Genomic DNA, 12042 nt, shown 5'->3' with positions numbered 1-12042 from the left:
GGCTGAGGCGGGCAGATCGCTTGAGCCCAGGAGCTCGAGACCAGCCTGGAAAACACGGCAAAACCCTGTCTCTACTAAAAATACAAAAAAATACAAAAAAAAAAAAAAAATTAGCTAGGTGTGCTGACATGTGTCTATTCCCAGCTACTCAGGAAGCTGAGGTGGGAGGATCACCTGAGCCCAGGAGGTGAAGGCTGCAGTCAGCCTAGATTTGCGTCACTGCACTCCAGCTTGGGTGACACAGTGAGACCCCATCTCAAAAAAACAAAAAGCAAAAACAACTGTATAAAAAATCATTACAGAAGGGAGCTGGCCGAGCACAGTGGCTCACGCCTGTAATCCCAGCACTTTGGGAGGTCGGGGTGGGCAGATCACCTGAAGTCAGGAGTTTGAGACCAGCCTGGCCAATATGACAAAACTCCATCTCTAATAAAAATACAAAAATTAGCTGGGCGTGGTGGCGGGTGCCTGTAGTCCCAGCTACTCAGGAGGCTGAGACAGGAGAATCACTTCAACCCAGGAAGCAGAAATTGCTGTGGGCCGAGATTGTGCCATTGCACTCCAGCCTGGGCAACAAGAGCAAGAGTCCACTTCAAAAATAAAAATAAAAGGGAGCTAATGTTTTTCATTTAAGGGAAAGGAGAAGAACTTTCAGTATTTATACATCTCACACACACATCTGCAGTGGTGGCCTCAAGTATTCAAGATACACATTCCCACAAATATAGTTCAAAGCTACTCACCAAGTTACACGCTAAGAGCACATGCATTGTAAGAATGCTACATTATATTTTGTAAGCATCTGTACCCAATATTTTAGCATACTGGCAGTTTTCCCTTCAGGTGCTGTATGCCTAAATTATTACATGTTTAGTCATTCGTTTTAGAATTTATTACTTCCTTTAGACAAAAGAAATATATTTAAAGGTAAGCTACTAAATTAATGACTTAGGGGAAAAATTACTAAATTAACTTGGAAGTTCAACTTTGCAAACTGTATTTGTTGGACCTCATGTAAGCTAGATGATCAGTTTTTTAGGTTGTTGTGTTTCCCCCTCGAGGATAGAAGTCTCCTCTTGTCTCTCATCCACTGTGCACACCACTGCAGCCCGCGCCTGTCCTCCACGGCGCCACAGTGCGGCCTGCAATTCACCCCGTACCACGCCTTCCACACCTTACCTGAAAGTCACTAAGTATAACCAAGAAGGAAATGAAAAGCGGATAAATGACCTCCACCCCCACATCCAGCACGCAAATGTTAGACATTCATCAAAGTAAAACCAAAAACCAAAAACCCATGTTAGCTCAAGATTGTAACTGGTAGAGTTATGTGCATGGCAATTTTAAAAGTCCAGTTAAGTAAAAACCTAATTGAAAGTCTCAAGAAATGCGAAGTTTATACAAGAAGACATCTGCAAACATTGACAGTGAGGAGAGGACTTCACTCTGCATCCAGCCTGTCCTGGAAGCCACGGCCAAATGCCAGGCTGTATAGATCTGAAAAGCAGAGAAAAACAAGCGTTGAAAGGTGTACAGTCTCAGCAATGTACAAATTCAATGTAAGATGCTCAGAAACCTTGAATTTCCAATCAGAAAACAGGAACATGAGCAAGTTCCCCAGCAGTGCCCACCTTCTGCCTATGGCACGTGTAACAGGATCGCTGGCCACCTCGGGGGGACAGAGGCTTCCTGGTCACATTCGCTCTGGCAGCCACACAGCTGGCCCCACCACAAACACCTGGCTAATACTGAAGAACCACCCGCTCCCTGGGCTTTGCTCACTCTAGCCGGGAGAGCATATTTACAGAGTACATTATCAACTGAATCCTCGTTCAATGCGTCAAGCTTGTTGAAGACAGTGAACTGAGCACAGCAAATGTTCCCAGTTGGATGGCACTCAGTCACAACAGCAGCAGCCACTGTTCACAGGGTGCTGGCTTCGTGCCGGGAACAGTTCCAAGCATCTTCTTTCTGTCCGAGGAATGTGCACTGCAACCCTGTGGGGCCGTTTGCAACGTCCATCAGAGTTCTGAGGCAGCTGAGTCCAGGCTGTCTGTGGGCCTCGCTGTGTGGCCGTCCACGTCCCCTGCAGACCAGACCTCACTGCAGGTACCGCGGGTTCCAGAGCCGTCTTGAGGCAAATGCTCCCTTTGCCACCTCTTCCTGGCCCCTGACACCAACCCTCACCACTGCTGCCAACACTTTATTTTCTCATGGCTCCTGAGGGGCCTGTTCTTTCTGCCCTTCCCTGCTCCCTGCGTCCGGCGTGGAGGATGCCCACATCAACGCCAACGCTCATGTAATCACCACCCCTTCCATGGGGCTTGACGCCTAGGAGTCTCAATATCAGAAAGTCAGATTCCTGTGCTTGTTGGAGAATTTCTTCCCATCGTGGAAGTGAAGGGGATCAAATTCTAGGTGCCTGCAATAACCTCATTTCCACAGCTAAGCAACTTCAGTAGTAGCACAAAACAAAAAAGCTTTTTTAAACTTCTTTTATACAAGCTAAATACAATTTAATTTTTACATCCACGTTCTCATCAGCTCCCACCTGATGAGCAGGCAAATGGTAATTTTCAAAGAAACAAATTGTTCCATAATTTTAACACTTAGCATTATCACTATTAAGCAAGAATTATCCCAAAAATACACGATGATCTTGTTCTCACATTCAAAACTTGATTGTCACACAGTGAAATAGCACTTAATGCAAAGGAATGTTTCTTTTCAGGTTTCTGCTCTGGAAAAAAAGATTTCTGGCAAAGAGATAAACAATTATGTAACTATCCAAAATGCCTCCGAGAAAAATAATGTCATTAGTTAGTTCTTTAAAGTGTTACAAATGCAGTTGAGTTTTAATAGTAATTTGTCCACAATTATCAAAAGAATCTTTAAAAATCTTAATACTGAAAGAATAATCATAAATGGATATAAAACGCAAAGCAGAAGAGTTAATATTTGGGATAGAGTTTGGCCCATATTTTTAACATATGCATAGTTATTTATCTAGCTGAAGTATATCCCTCTCCTCCTAGGCTCTTCAACAAGCCTGATTTTCAAACATAGACTGGCTTTTGGTACATGAAGGCAGCTTTAAAAGATGTCAGGATTGGGCCGGGCACAGTGGCTCAAGCCTGTAATCCCAGCATTTTAGGAGGCCAAGGTGGGCCAATCTCTTGAGGTAAGGAGTTCGAGACCAGCCTGGCCAATACAGCAAAACCCTTCCTGTATTAGAAATTTTTGTAATTAGCCAAGCGTGGTGGCACACACCTATAATCCCAGCTACTCGGGAGGCTGAGGCAGGGAGAACTGCTTGACACAGGAGGCAAAGGTTGCAGCGAGTCAAGATCGCACCACTGCACTCCAGCCTGGGTGACAAAGTGAGACTGTCTCAAACAAGCACTTAGACCTCAGAAAAAGCTTGAGCATCCCCCGCCCCACCCAACCCAAGGAATCACATGGCAATGGTTATCATGTGATTTCGACACAAAAAAGTTCTGTTCTCTCTAAACACAATGGTAAACACTTGCCATCAGCCCACAGAAACTCCCAGGACCCAGTAACACCGGACTAGCAAGAATAACGGGCCACGTACGCAGTGTTCAGCCACAGAAAGTGATGGCACCAAGAATGTGTGTGCGCTCAAACCAGATTCCTCGCTTTCAGGGTGGAGGGTCTCCCCGGGAAGATCATCCAGCGGGATGGTTTCCACTTCCACCGTGAGGAGGAAACGGGGGTTTCCTGAGGGCACTGACAGGACTTGGGTCTCTGCCCTTGTCCTCTGTCCTGTTACGGGATGAGGGTGGGCTGAAGGCAGGTTCTCCCTACATATTCCAGGCAGGAGAGATGAAGCTGACAGGTGGACGACGGCTTTTCCAAAATGTTCCCATGTTTATAACCTGTTATCGACCTGCTTTCCCTGGAGATCAGTGAAGCAGCATCATTGATTCTCTTGCATTAGTGTCAACATGTTGGTACGGCCTCTGGGTCAGCCTCTGCGCGGGTCTGAGTCACTCACTTGTGCCTTGGCCTCAGCATGCTCGTCTGTCAAATGGGCGGCCCCACAGACCAGTGAATTTCAACCGGAGTTCCAAGGAGGTTGCCCAAGGACAGGCAGGGGGAAGAGGAGGAAGAAAGCTGTCCGAGGAAGGGGGGAAGGGGAGGGCTGTCCAGGGAAAGGGAGGGGGAGGAAGAGGAGCGTGGAGGGAGGAGCAGAAGGGGGGTTCTCTGAGGAGGAGGACCAAGTTGCTGAGGTGTCTTGGAGTCAGAGGTGGCAGTGGCTTGGGCTCTAGGCCCTCTGTTACATAGTTTTAGGCTTTAACTATTTGTTATTTGTGGACACTTTAAAAGATTTAATTTGAAGAAAACCGGAATTGAGGATACCTTGCTTCTAAAACACAATTTCTCAGGCCTGAGACTAAGTGCTAGGCATTGCTCATTCTGTTACCGTCATTTCCTCCTATTTAAAATCAGCCGAACACCCACAATCTCCCTTCAGTGTAAGCATCACCTTTTCAGAGGATCTCAAACAGCAGAGTGAGCAGCCCTTGACCCCGGCCTTGTGCACGAGGAGTGAAGAGCAGACGTGCAGTGAGGGCTGCGGACAAGGGAGGCCGAGGCCCAGCACCTCCCTGCACCGCTGTGCTCTGCCAGGCCTAAAGGACACCCTTGCCTCTGGGGTGAACAAGCAGCACAAGCTATCGACACTTATTCCAAAGGAACAGGAAGAAAATTCAAACGAAGTTAACACAGTTATCCCAACACAACACTGCAACAGCCCAGAAACAGAAGGGCCAGTGAGCCTGAGATGGGTGGTTCCCACAGCGGGACAGCAACGTTGGCATTAGGGCTTTTTGGCAAAAAAAAAAAAAAAAAAAAGACAAAAAAGGTAACATGGGCCACCCATTATTTCCTGCCAGTGGAAAGACACCCACAGGCCCCCAGACGCCAACGGTCCCCTGGAAACGAGCCCATGCAGTGCCTCGGGTCTTCGCACGAGCAGGCACGTGTTGTCCTCAGCACCCCCACCCGGACACACACACACCACACTTGGCTCCCACACCTGAGGGTCCAGGAGAATGGCAGGAAGTCCCCGCAGGACAGGGCATCCTGTGAGGGCACTGCAGGGCTACGCACCTCAGAGAGGCCCCCGGGCAGGTGCTCTCTCCCCAAAGGATGAGCCAGTCCTGACCACACCCAGATCGCAGTGGCCTCCAAGCCAAGCGCCAACATCTCACGTCCAAAGGGATGCGCAGGTACCTGCTGTGCGTGGAGCCCAAGCCCCTCGCAGAGCTCAGGACGAAGCCAGTGTCTAGTCCCAGGGCCGTCACCAGCCAGGAGAGGCGTCCGGGGCCCTTCCCAGCAATGGCCATGGGAAGTAACAACTCAGGCCCATCAGGGGCTTCCTCACTATGCAGGTTTTAGAAGTGGAGACAGAGGTTCAGGTCTAGTGGCACAAACATCGATGGACCCCATGGAAATGCGGGCGCGGCCCCTCCATCCCACCAGCCTGTACAGCTGTTCCTTTCTGCTCCCATCACACACGTCCCCACCCAGCCAAGCCCCTTCTCCTTTTCCACACTGGATTCATCAAATCACATCTCGCTGTCCTTGGCAAATGTACCATTAATTTATTTACCGCCCAGAACAAAAGCACACTCCAGTTAACATGACACCCCCGCTATGATAGAACCACCTTAATTCAGACATGACGTGGAGGAACAGAGGGAGGAGGGGTCGAGGGCCGCCCTGGAATCGGCAGCTGTTTTCTGGGGAAAGCCTCCATCCCACCCGAGCCCGACATCGTGCCACACTGTCCCCATGGTGTCCGAAAGCTCCAGGAAGACAGGGTCACTCTGACCCCCTCACACCCACAACGCCAAAGAGGAGCATGTGTTCAGGAAAAGTCTCCTGCTAGTGCTGAAGACAAGAGTAATTCCTCGTGGTGCCCAGAATGTCAGAAGAAAACAAGGCACCATGTGGACGCCTTCCAGGTGAATTTTGGAATGATTCTACCGAAAGCCAGTCATCCTTTTTCAGAACAAAATCCATACAACATGTGTCGCCAGCAGAGAGATGGTCCCTTTCACGGCTTACAAACACACCTACGTTACACTGAATTTATCTCAAGCCACCCTCTCTGCGCTAATGTAAAACGTCTCCCTTATTAACCAGTAGCCTTTCTCATCTGGTGTTTTTCAACAAGCAAGAGGGCCCTGTAACACTCAGGCATTGTCTGAAACATCAAATGGAAGCCTAAAATCCTCTTCTGTGCAGCTTCACTGCAGAGTATTTTGATGTGAGCCAAATCGTGCTATTCCTACACCTCCATAGGAAACTCAATGCTTCATCAAGGAGAGCAGCATGATTTCTGCTAGGCACAGAAACTGGTGGGGTGGGGATGGGGTTGAGGGAACATTACATAGAAAGCACACCCCGATAATCACCTGCATGAGAGCCACACTGGCCGGCAAGCCCCGGTCGGCTCAGTCTCTGCAGTCACAGGCGTGAGGCCTGGAGGGCAGACACCTGGCACTTCTGACCACACCAAGGTCATGGCCTCTGCCCCTTCTCTGCTGCCCATCAGTTCCAAATTTCTGGCAACACCGCCTGCTGCCCCCACTGCCTGATCGACTCTTCATGAAAAGCTAAAGTTGCCAGGATAGCTTATGAGTACGTTTGCCAGGAAAGTAGCTCCGATTGATGCTGAAACACCGTTCTTGCAGCCCTGGCAGCTCCCCTACCCCCGATGTGTACATGCTTGCAGCTCTGACCTCGCTCAGTGTCCACATAGGCTCTGTCCCCTGGACAGCCCAATGCAGACTCAATGTTGAGTCAGAAATACACAAAGAGGCTGACGGTTATGAACCGCCTGCCTGTCCCCCAAAACACAGGTTGAAATCCTCACCCTCAATGCGATGCTGTCAGGAGGTCTTTGGGAGGTGATGAGTTCCCGAGGCTGCAGCCCCGTGAATGGAGTTTGTGCCTCAGACAAGGAGCCCAGCAAATCTGTCACCCTCCCACTGTGTCAGGGCCAGAGAGAAGGTGTGTGTGAACCAGGAAGGGGCCCACACCGGAACCCACCCATACGGCACCCTGATCCCACCTTCCAGCCTCTAGAACTACGAGAAACAAATTTCTGTTGTTCATAAGCCATTCAGTCAATGGTGTTTCGTTACAGTAGCCTGAGCTGCCTGAGATGACAATGCTCACCGTCCTACAGAGACGGCTACTCCCCTCTCCCAGAAAGAGGGGTTTAATTAAAATCCCTGTCTCTCCTCGCCACCACCACAGATCTCATTCCCCCACCCTGTAAGCCAGCAGATGCTATGATTAAAGGAAAAGGAGGATCGTTTTAGACCAGCCCCTCCTTGTCAGTCTGAAGCCTTTGACTTTGCCCACTTCCACGGTGGCCGTGTCACCGGATTCCCCATGCCAGCTCTGCATCTGTACCGGGTCCCAGGCTCTGCACAGACTTCTCCAGTTGCCCATCCAGCACACCCATTTCCCCTTCTCCTTTGCAGATTGTCCTTTGATCCGCAATCTTCTGGTTGCCTCTCTACAGCCCAAGGCCTTCCAATCCAGCCATTCAGGGTGAGCTCAGCCGTGCACTGGAGTCCTTGGCTCAGGTAACCTAGACCCAAGCCATTGGCACCAACGATCTACTGGCTGTGGGGTCTGCACAGCCACCAGCTGCCCCAGCCACACCAGGGCCTGGGAGGGGAGGCAGAGAAAGCTGTGAAGCTGCCAACAGCCGTGCGGGGACAGGAGCCTCTGGGATGAGGATGCCATGGAAGGAAATTCAGAGAAAGAGCCCCAGGGCTGGATGGGTCATGTCCAAAGTCTGCACTGCTGAGTTTTTGAGGTTTCTGAACTCAATCGCTGACCCCGCGTGGCGTTGGATACGGCAATAAAGCAAGACCCTCCCCCCCACCCTCCCCCCCTCCACATACACGGGGCCTCTGCCCTGGTGGGAAGTCAGGCCTGGGCGCTCAGCTGGCACAGCGAGCCTGGAAGGGGGCCGATTCAGACAGCACGCCTGAGCTCAATAGGGACAGACACTGTCTCCTGCTTATCTCCAACACTTTCTCTGCATGTCTAGTTACAAACAGACGACGCAGTCTCGGAAGCACAGATCCCAGGCCTCCCCCTGCTCCTCTCCTTGGTGCCATTGACAGGGAGGGGCCCATATGGCCGCGAGGCCACACCCACAGCCACCCTGCCGCTGAGACAAGGGCCTTTGACGGTTACTTCTGCCAAAGAACCCTACTCCATCTTGGAGCACACCATGGCGGGAGGGAAGCTCCACCCGGAGAAAGAGCGATGCTTCTCCCCAGGGCCAATGGAGGGCACCCCCCACCCTGCATTCAGCAGCTTACTTACCTTCTGGAAAACATCTGAATTAATAGGGAACACTAAAACGAAAAGGTCACGCAAGAAGTTTAGAAGGCCCTGTGAAGTCTCAGCAAGTCCAAAGGTTTCTGAACCAAGACTGCTGGGGTCGACGAGCTTACAGGCAAAGTTTCCATACGGGCCTTCAACAAGCAACGCTCAGCAGAGCGCGCCACGCTCTGGGCAGAACCTCAGACACCACAAAGTCACATCAGAGCCAACAGCAACTGAAATACAGCGCTCTCCTAAGATGTGTGCGTTACCTGCAGGAAGTCACTAGACACTAAGATGGGGGAAGAAAAGGATAAGATTAAAAACAAATTTAAAGTAATTTCTGCATACAAAAAAAATTCTATATCCACTGGCTTCCTTTCTGGGAGTAGTAACTTTTACATGAGATGCACATCCCAGTTGGAAGGAGTCTGGGTTTTCCATGGGCAGAGACAAGGACTCTCCAGGAAATGTGAACCCTTTCTCACTCACTGAGCCGCATTCCCTGAGGCCATCCTGACCTGCCTGAGCACCTCCCTGCTCTGCCTCCAGCCAGCTCCTTCCAGCACTCACCCCGCTGCTCCCAGAGCCTACACTCGCCCAGGATCTACTCTTCTGCTGCTGTCAATCTTGTCCTGCCAAACTTTCACTTTAGGGTAAATAAGTTGGAAACTAAAAAGTTGTAAGACCCCTTGGTTTTTTAAAAATTTGTCTTCTCAGAAAACAAAGAACACTAATTCTACTTCCATGGTTTAATATCTTGCCCCCATCTGCATGCTCATGGATATGTGCTTTTATATATATTTTAATCAAAACTTATAATACTGTTGGCTACATTCAGTTTAATTACATTTGAGGTAAGAAGTTTTAAATTCAGTGAATTCAGGCACTCAAAATTTAAGCCCTCTGACATCTATTAACCAAATGGAAATATGACAGGTGGATATTACAAAAATCAAGAGAAGTATTTAATATAAATCCTGGACTTTTAGATATTTCCAGAAATGTAACGTATATATTAGTACACAAACTTGAACATTTTCACAAACCTTTGAACTCAAATTCCATTCTTAACTTTTACAGGTAAATCAATATCCATGTGTGATTTTAAGCAGCTTAAGCATCAGCTCTTAAAAACCACCAGAAATGCTGGGGGCAAATTCCACCGAGCAGTAAATAATGAACTGCACCCAACAACCCAGGTACCTCCCTCCCTGAGGCATCTGGAACATGAGGATTAAGAGCAGCCTTTGGTTTCTGAGGTGCCTGAGAGTGGGGATTCCCAACTCCCCAAGTCTAAGAAGGCCTCAGCGATAAGGAAAACTGGTTTAAAAAAAAAAAATCCCTGCCGGCTCCCTGCCATGGGCTCCTCCCTGCCACAGGCTTACAGATCTCACTTCCTCTCCGTCCCCCAAAGCCTGACTCCTGGTCCCAGCCCTGCTGCTCACTGGGGTGAGGCCGTGGGTGTCACTGCACCTGTAAGGGGAGAAGCTGGTCAGGATACAGGATCCTGCCTATCCTGGCAGTGCTCAAGCTGATACTGTAACTTTGTAGTGAGTTACTTAATGCAAAGGTTTAACTTCTGAGTAATTCAGATATTTGTATTCTAACAGGGAAATACTGAACGTAGAACACAGGCCACACCCTCACACAGATGCTATCTGGCTAGCACTCTTTGGCTAGCATTCTTTCTTGTTTGCCTTTTCAATAGACGTTTTTAGAAGCAGTTTTCAGTTCACAGCAAAATCAGGAGGAAAGTACAGAGTCCTCACATTTCTATCTTCTTCCCCAGCACAGGCAGAGCCTCCATCATTCTCCTGCCCCCACCGGAGCAGCACTTCTGTACGACCGACAGACCCGCATCAACGCGGCACCACCACCCAGAGTCCACAGCTCACACGAGGGCTCGGCCTGCTGCTGCTCACTCTGTGGGTTTCACAGACATGGAACGGCATGGATCCCCCATGAAAGCCCCATCCGGAGTTGCTTCCCCAACCTACACATCCCCCTATGCTCCTCCCATTCATCCCTCCCTTCCCCAACCCCTGGCAGCCGCTGACCATTTTACAGTCTCCACAGCTTTGCCTTTTCCAGACTGTCCTGCGGTTGGACTCACACAGCAGGCAGCCTTTCCAGATTGGAGACTCACTTAGCAACATGCGTTTAAGATCCGTGTCTTTTCATGGCTTAGTGGTCCAGTTCTTTTTAGTGCTGAATAATATCCCAGTTTCTGACGTAACACAGTTTATCCATTCACTTACTGAAGCACATCTTGGTTGCTTTCTAGTTTTGGCAATTGTAAATAAAGCTATAAAGCTGCTGTCAACATCTGTGTGCACATTTCCTCGTGGAATTAAATTTTCAGCGCCTCTGAGTGAACATCCAGGACTGTGATTGCTCCTGTGGTCGGAGTGCTTAGTTCCATGGAAAACTGCCACGCTGCCTCCCACAGCAGCTGCCCCACTTCCCCCAGCGATGAGTGACGGTCCTGACGCCCACACATCCACCAGCTCATGGTCGTGTCAGAGTTCCAGTATTGACCAGGCTGGTGGGTGTGCATTGGCGCCTCGCTCTATGACATAAGACACAGGCCATCTTTCCACGTGTAGATTTGCCATCTGTGTATCTTCTTTGCTGGGGTATCTGTCCAGGTCTTTTTTCCATTTTTTAATCAGGTTGTTCATTTTCTTGTTTTGAGAGTTCCTTGCACGGTTTGGATAACAGCCTTTATCAGATGAGTCTTTTACAGATACGTTCTCCTCGTCTGTGGCCTGCCCTCTCATGCTCCTGAGATACTATTTTAAAAAACATTTTAGACAGAAGATGGACCTCCCAGCCCACCGCGGTTCTCATTTTGGCCATGGTCACCACCCTCCCAGCCCTGGTTCCCACCTTTCCACGATCTGCTTGTCCTATGGGGGTCGCTCCATACGAAGTTCCTAACATATCTCCAATGATGGCAACATAAAAGCAGGCAGTTTGCAGGTAGGAAGGAGCTGATGGAGGCCGGAGCAGAGTGTGAAGGCCAGCGGCTTCATCCTTCGGGGACAGGCAGGCCTCTCAGATGTCCCTCTGGGTCACCTCCCAAATGAAGTACCTGCCTTGGCCATGGGCAGGGAGCAGGACCTGGCCCAGATCTCAGCGTATTTGACCTGGCACGGCATTTACAGTTGAGCCTCCGTAACCGGAAACTCTACTCTGGGGAGAACACATTTTCATTATCAAGGCTTATTAATTAAGAAACCAAAGAGCAATGCCTGGAGCGAGGATGCAGGGACTCTGTGTGACCCACACGCTCATTTCCACCTGACGCAAAGGACCCTGGAGTGAGGGTGCAGTGCCTGCTCTGAGTCACCAGCACCCTCGTCGTTTCTACATGAAGAACCCTGTGAGTCTGTCCCAGGACTTTTTAGCCTAGACTTGAAAATTCACAGCCCAGGAAACCCTAACCATTTTAGGAACCTGAGGGGTGGGCCAAGGGGATCTCACAGCTTGGTGCTGGCTGTGGGGGCAGGAAAGGGCGGCTGGGGCTTCCCGCAAGCACTCCCAGGAGGCCGTGCACTGGCCCGAGGCTGGTTCCACCTCCTGTCCTCGGTTCTCATACCCAGCAGTGACAGGAGCGCTTCTTCCGGAGCAGTCCCTGGCTCCAGGCCCCAACAT

General features: G+C 50.0%; 1 protein-coding gene across 3 annotated transcripts in view; it reads left to right on the top strand.

The window, feature by feature from the left end:
• Positions 1-12042, top strand: part of LOC141407972 (SH3 domain and tetratricopeptide repeat-containing protein 1-like) — a 217533-nt gene that overhangs the window by 19924 nt on the left and 185567 nt on the right. The window contains exon 4 of one of the 3 annotated variants that reach the window (XM_074005875.1): positions 10175-10724. The exons of the other annotated variants lie outside the window; for them this stretch is intronic. Within the exon in view, the coding sequence (XP_073861976.1) occupies positions 10175-10441 (267 nt within the window). The 3' untranslated portion in view covers positions 10442-10724. Of the gene's footprint in view, positions 1-10174; positions 10725-12042 lie in introns of those variants that run through there. 3 annotated transcript variants of the gene reach the window in all.

The sequence above is a fragment of the Macaca fascicularis genome, chromosome 11, assembly GCF_037993035.2.
Source record: "Macaca fascicularis isolate 582-1 chromosome 11, T2T-MFA8v1.1".
Classification (NCBI taxonomy): domain Eukaryota; kingdom Metazoa; phylum Chordata; class Mammalia; order Primates; family Cercopithecidae; genus Macaca; species Macaca fascicularis.
Note: the sequence above shows the minus strand (reverse complement) of the source record. Positions and strands in the feature narration are given on the sequence as shown.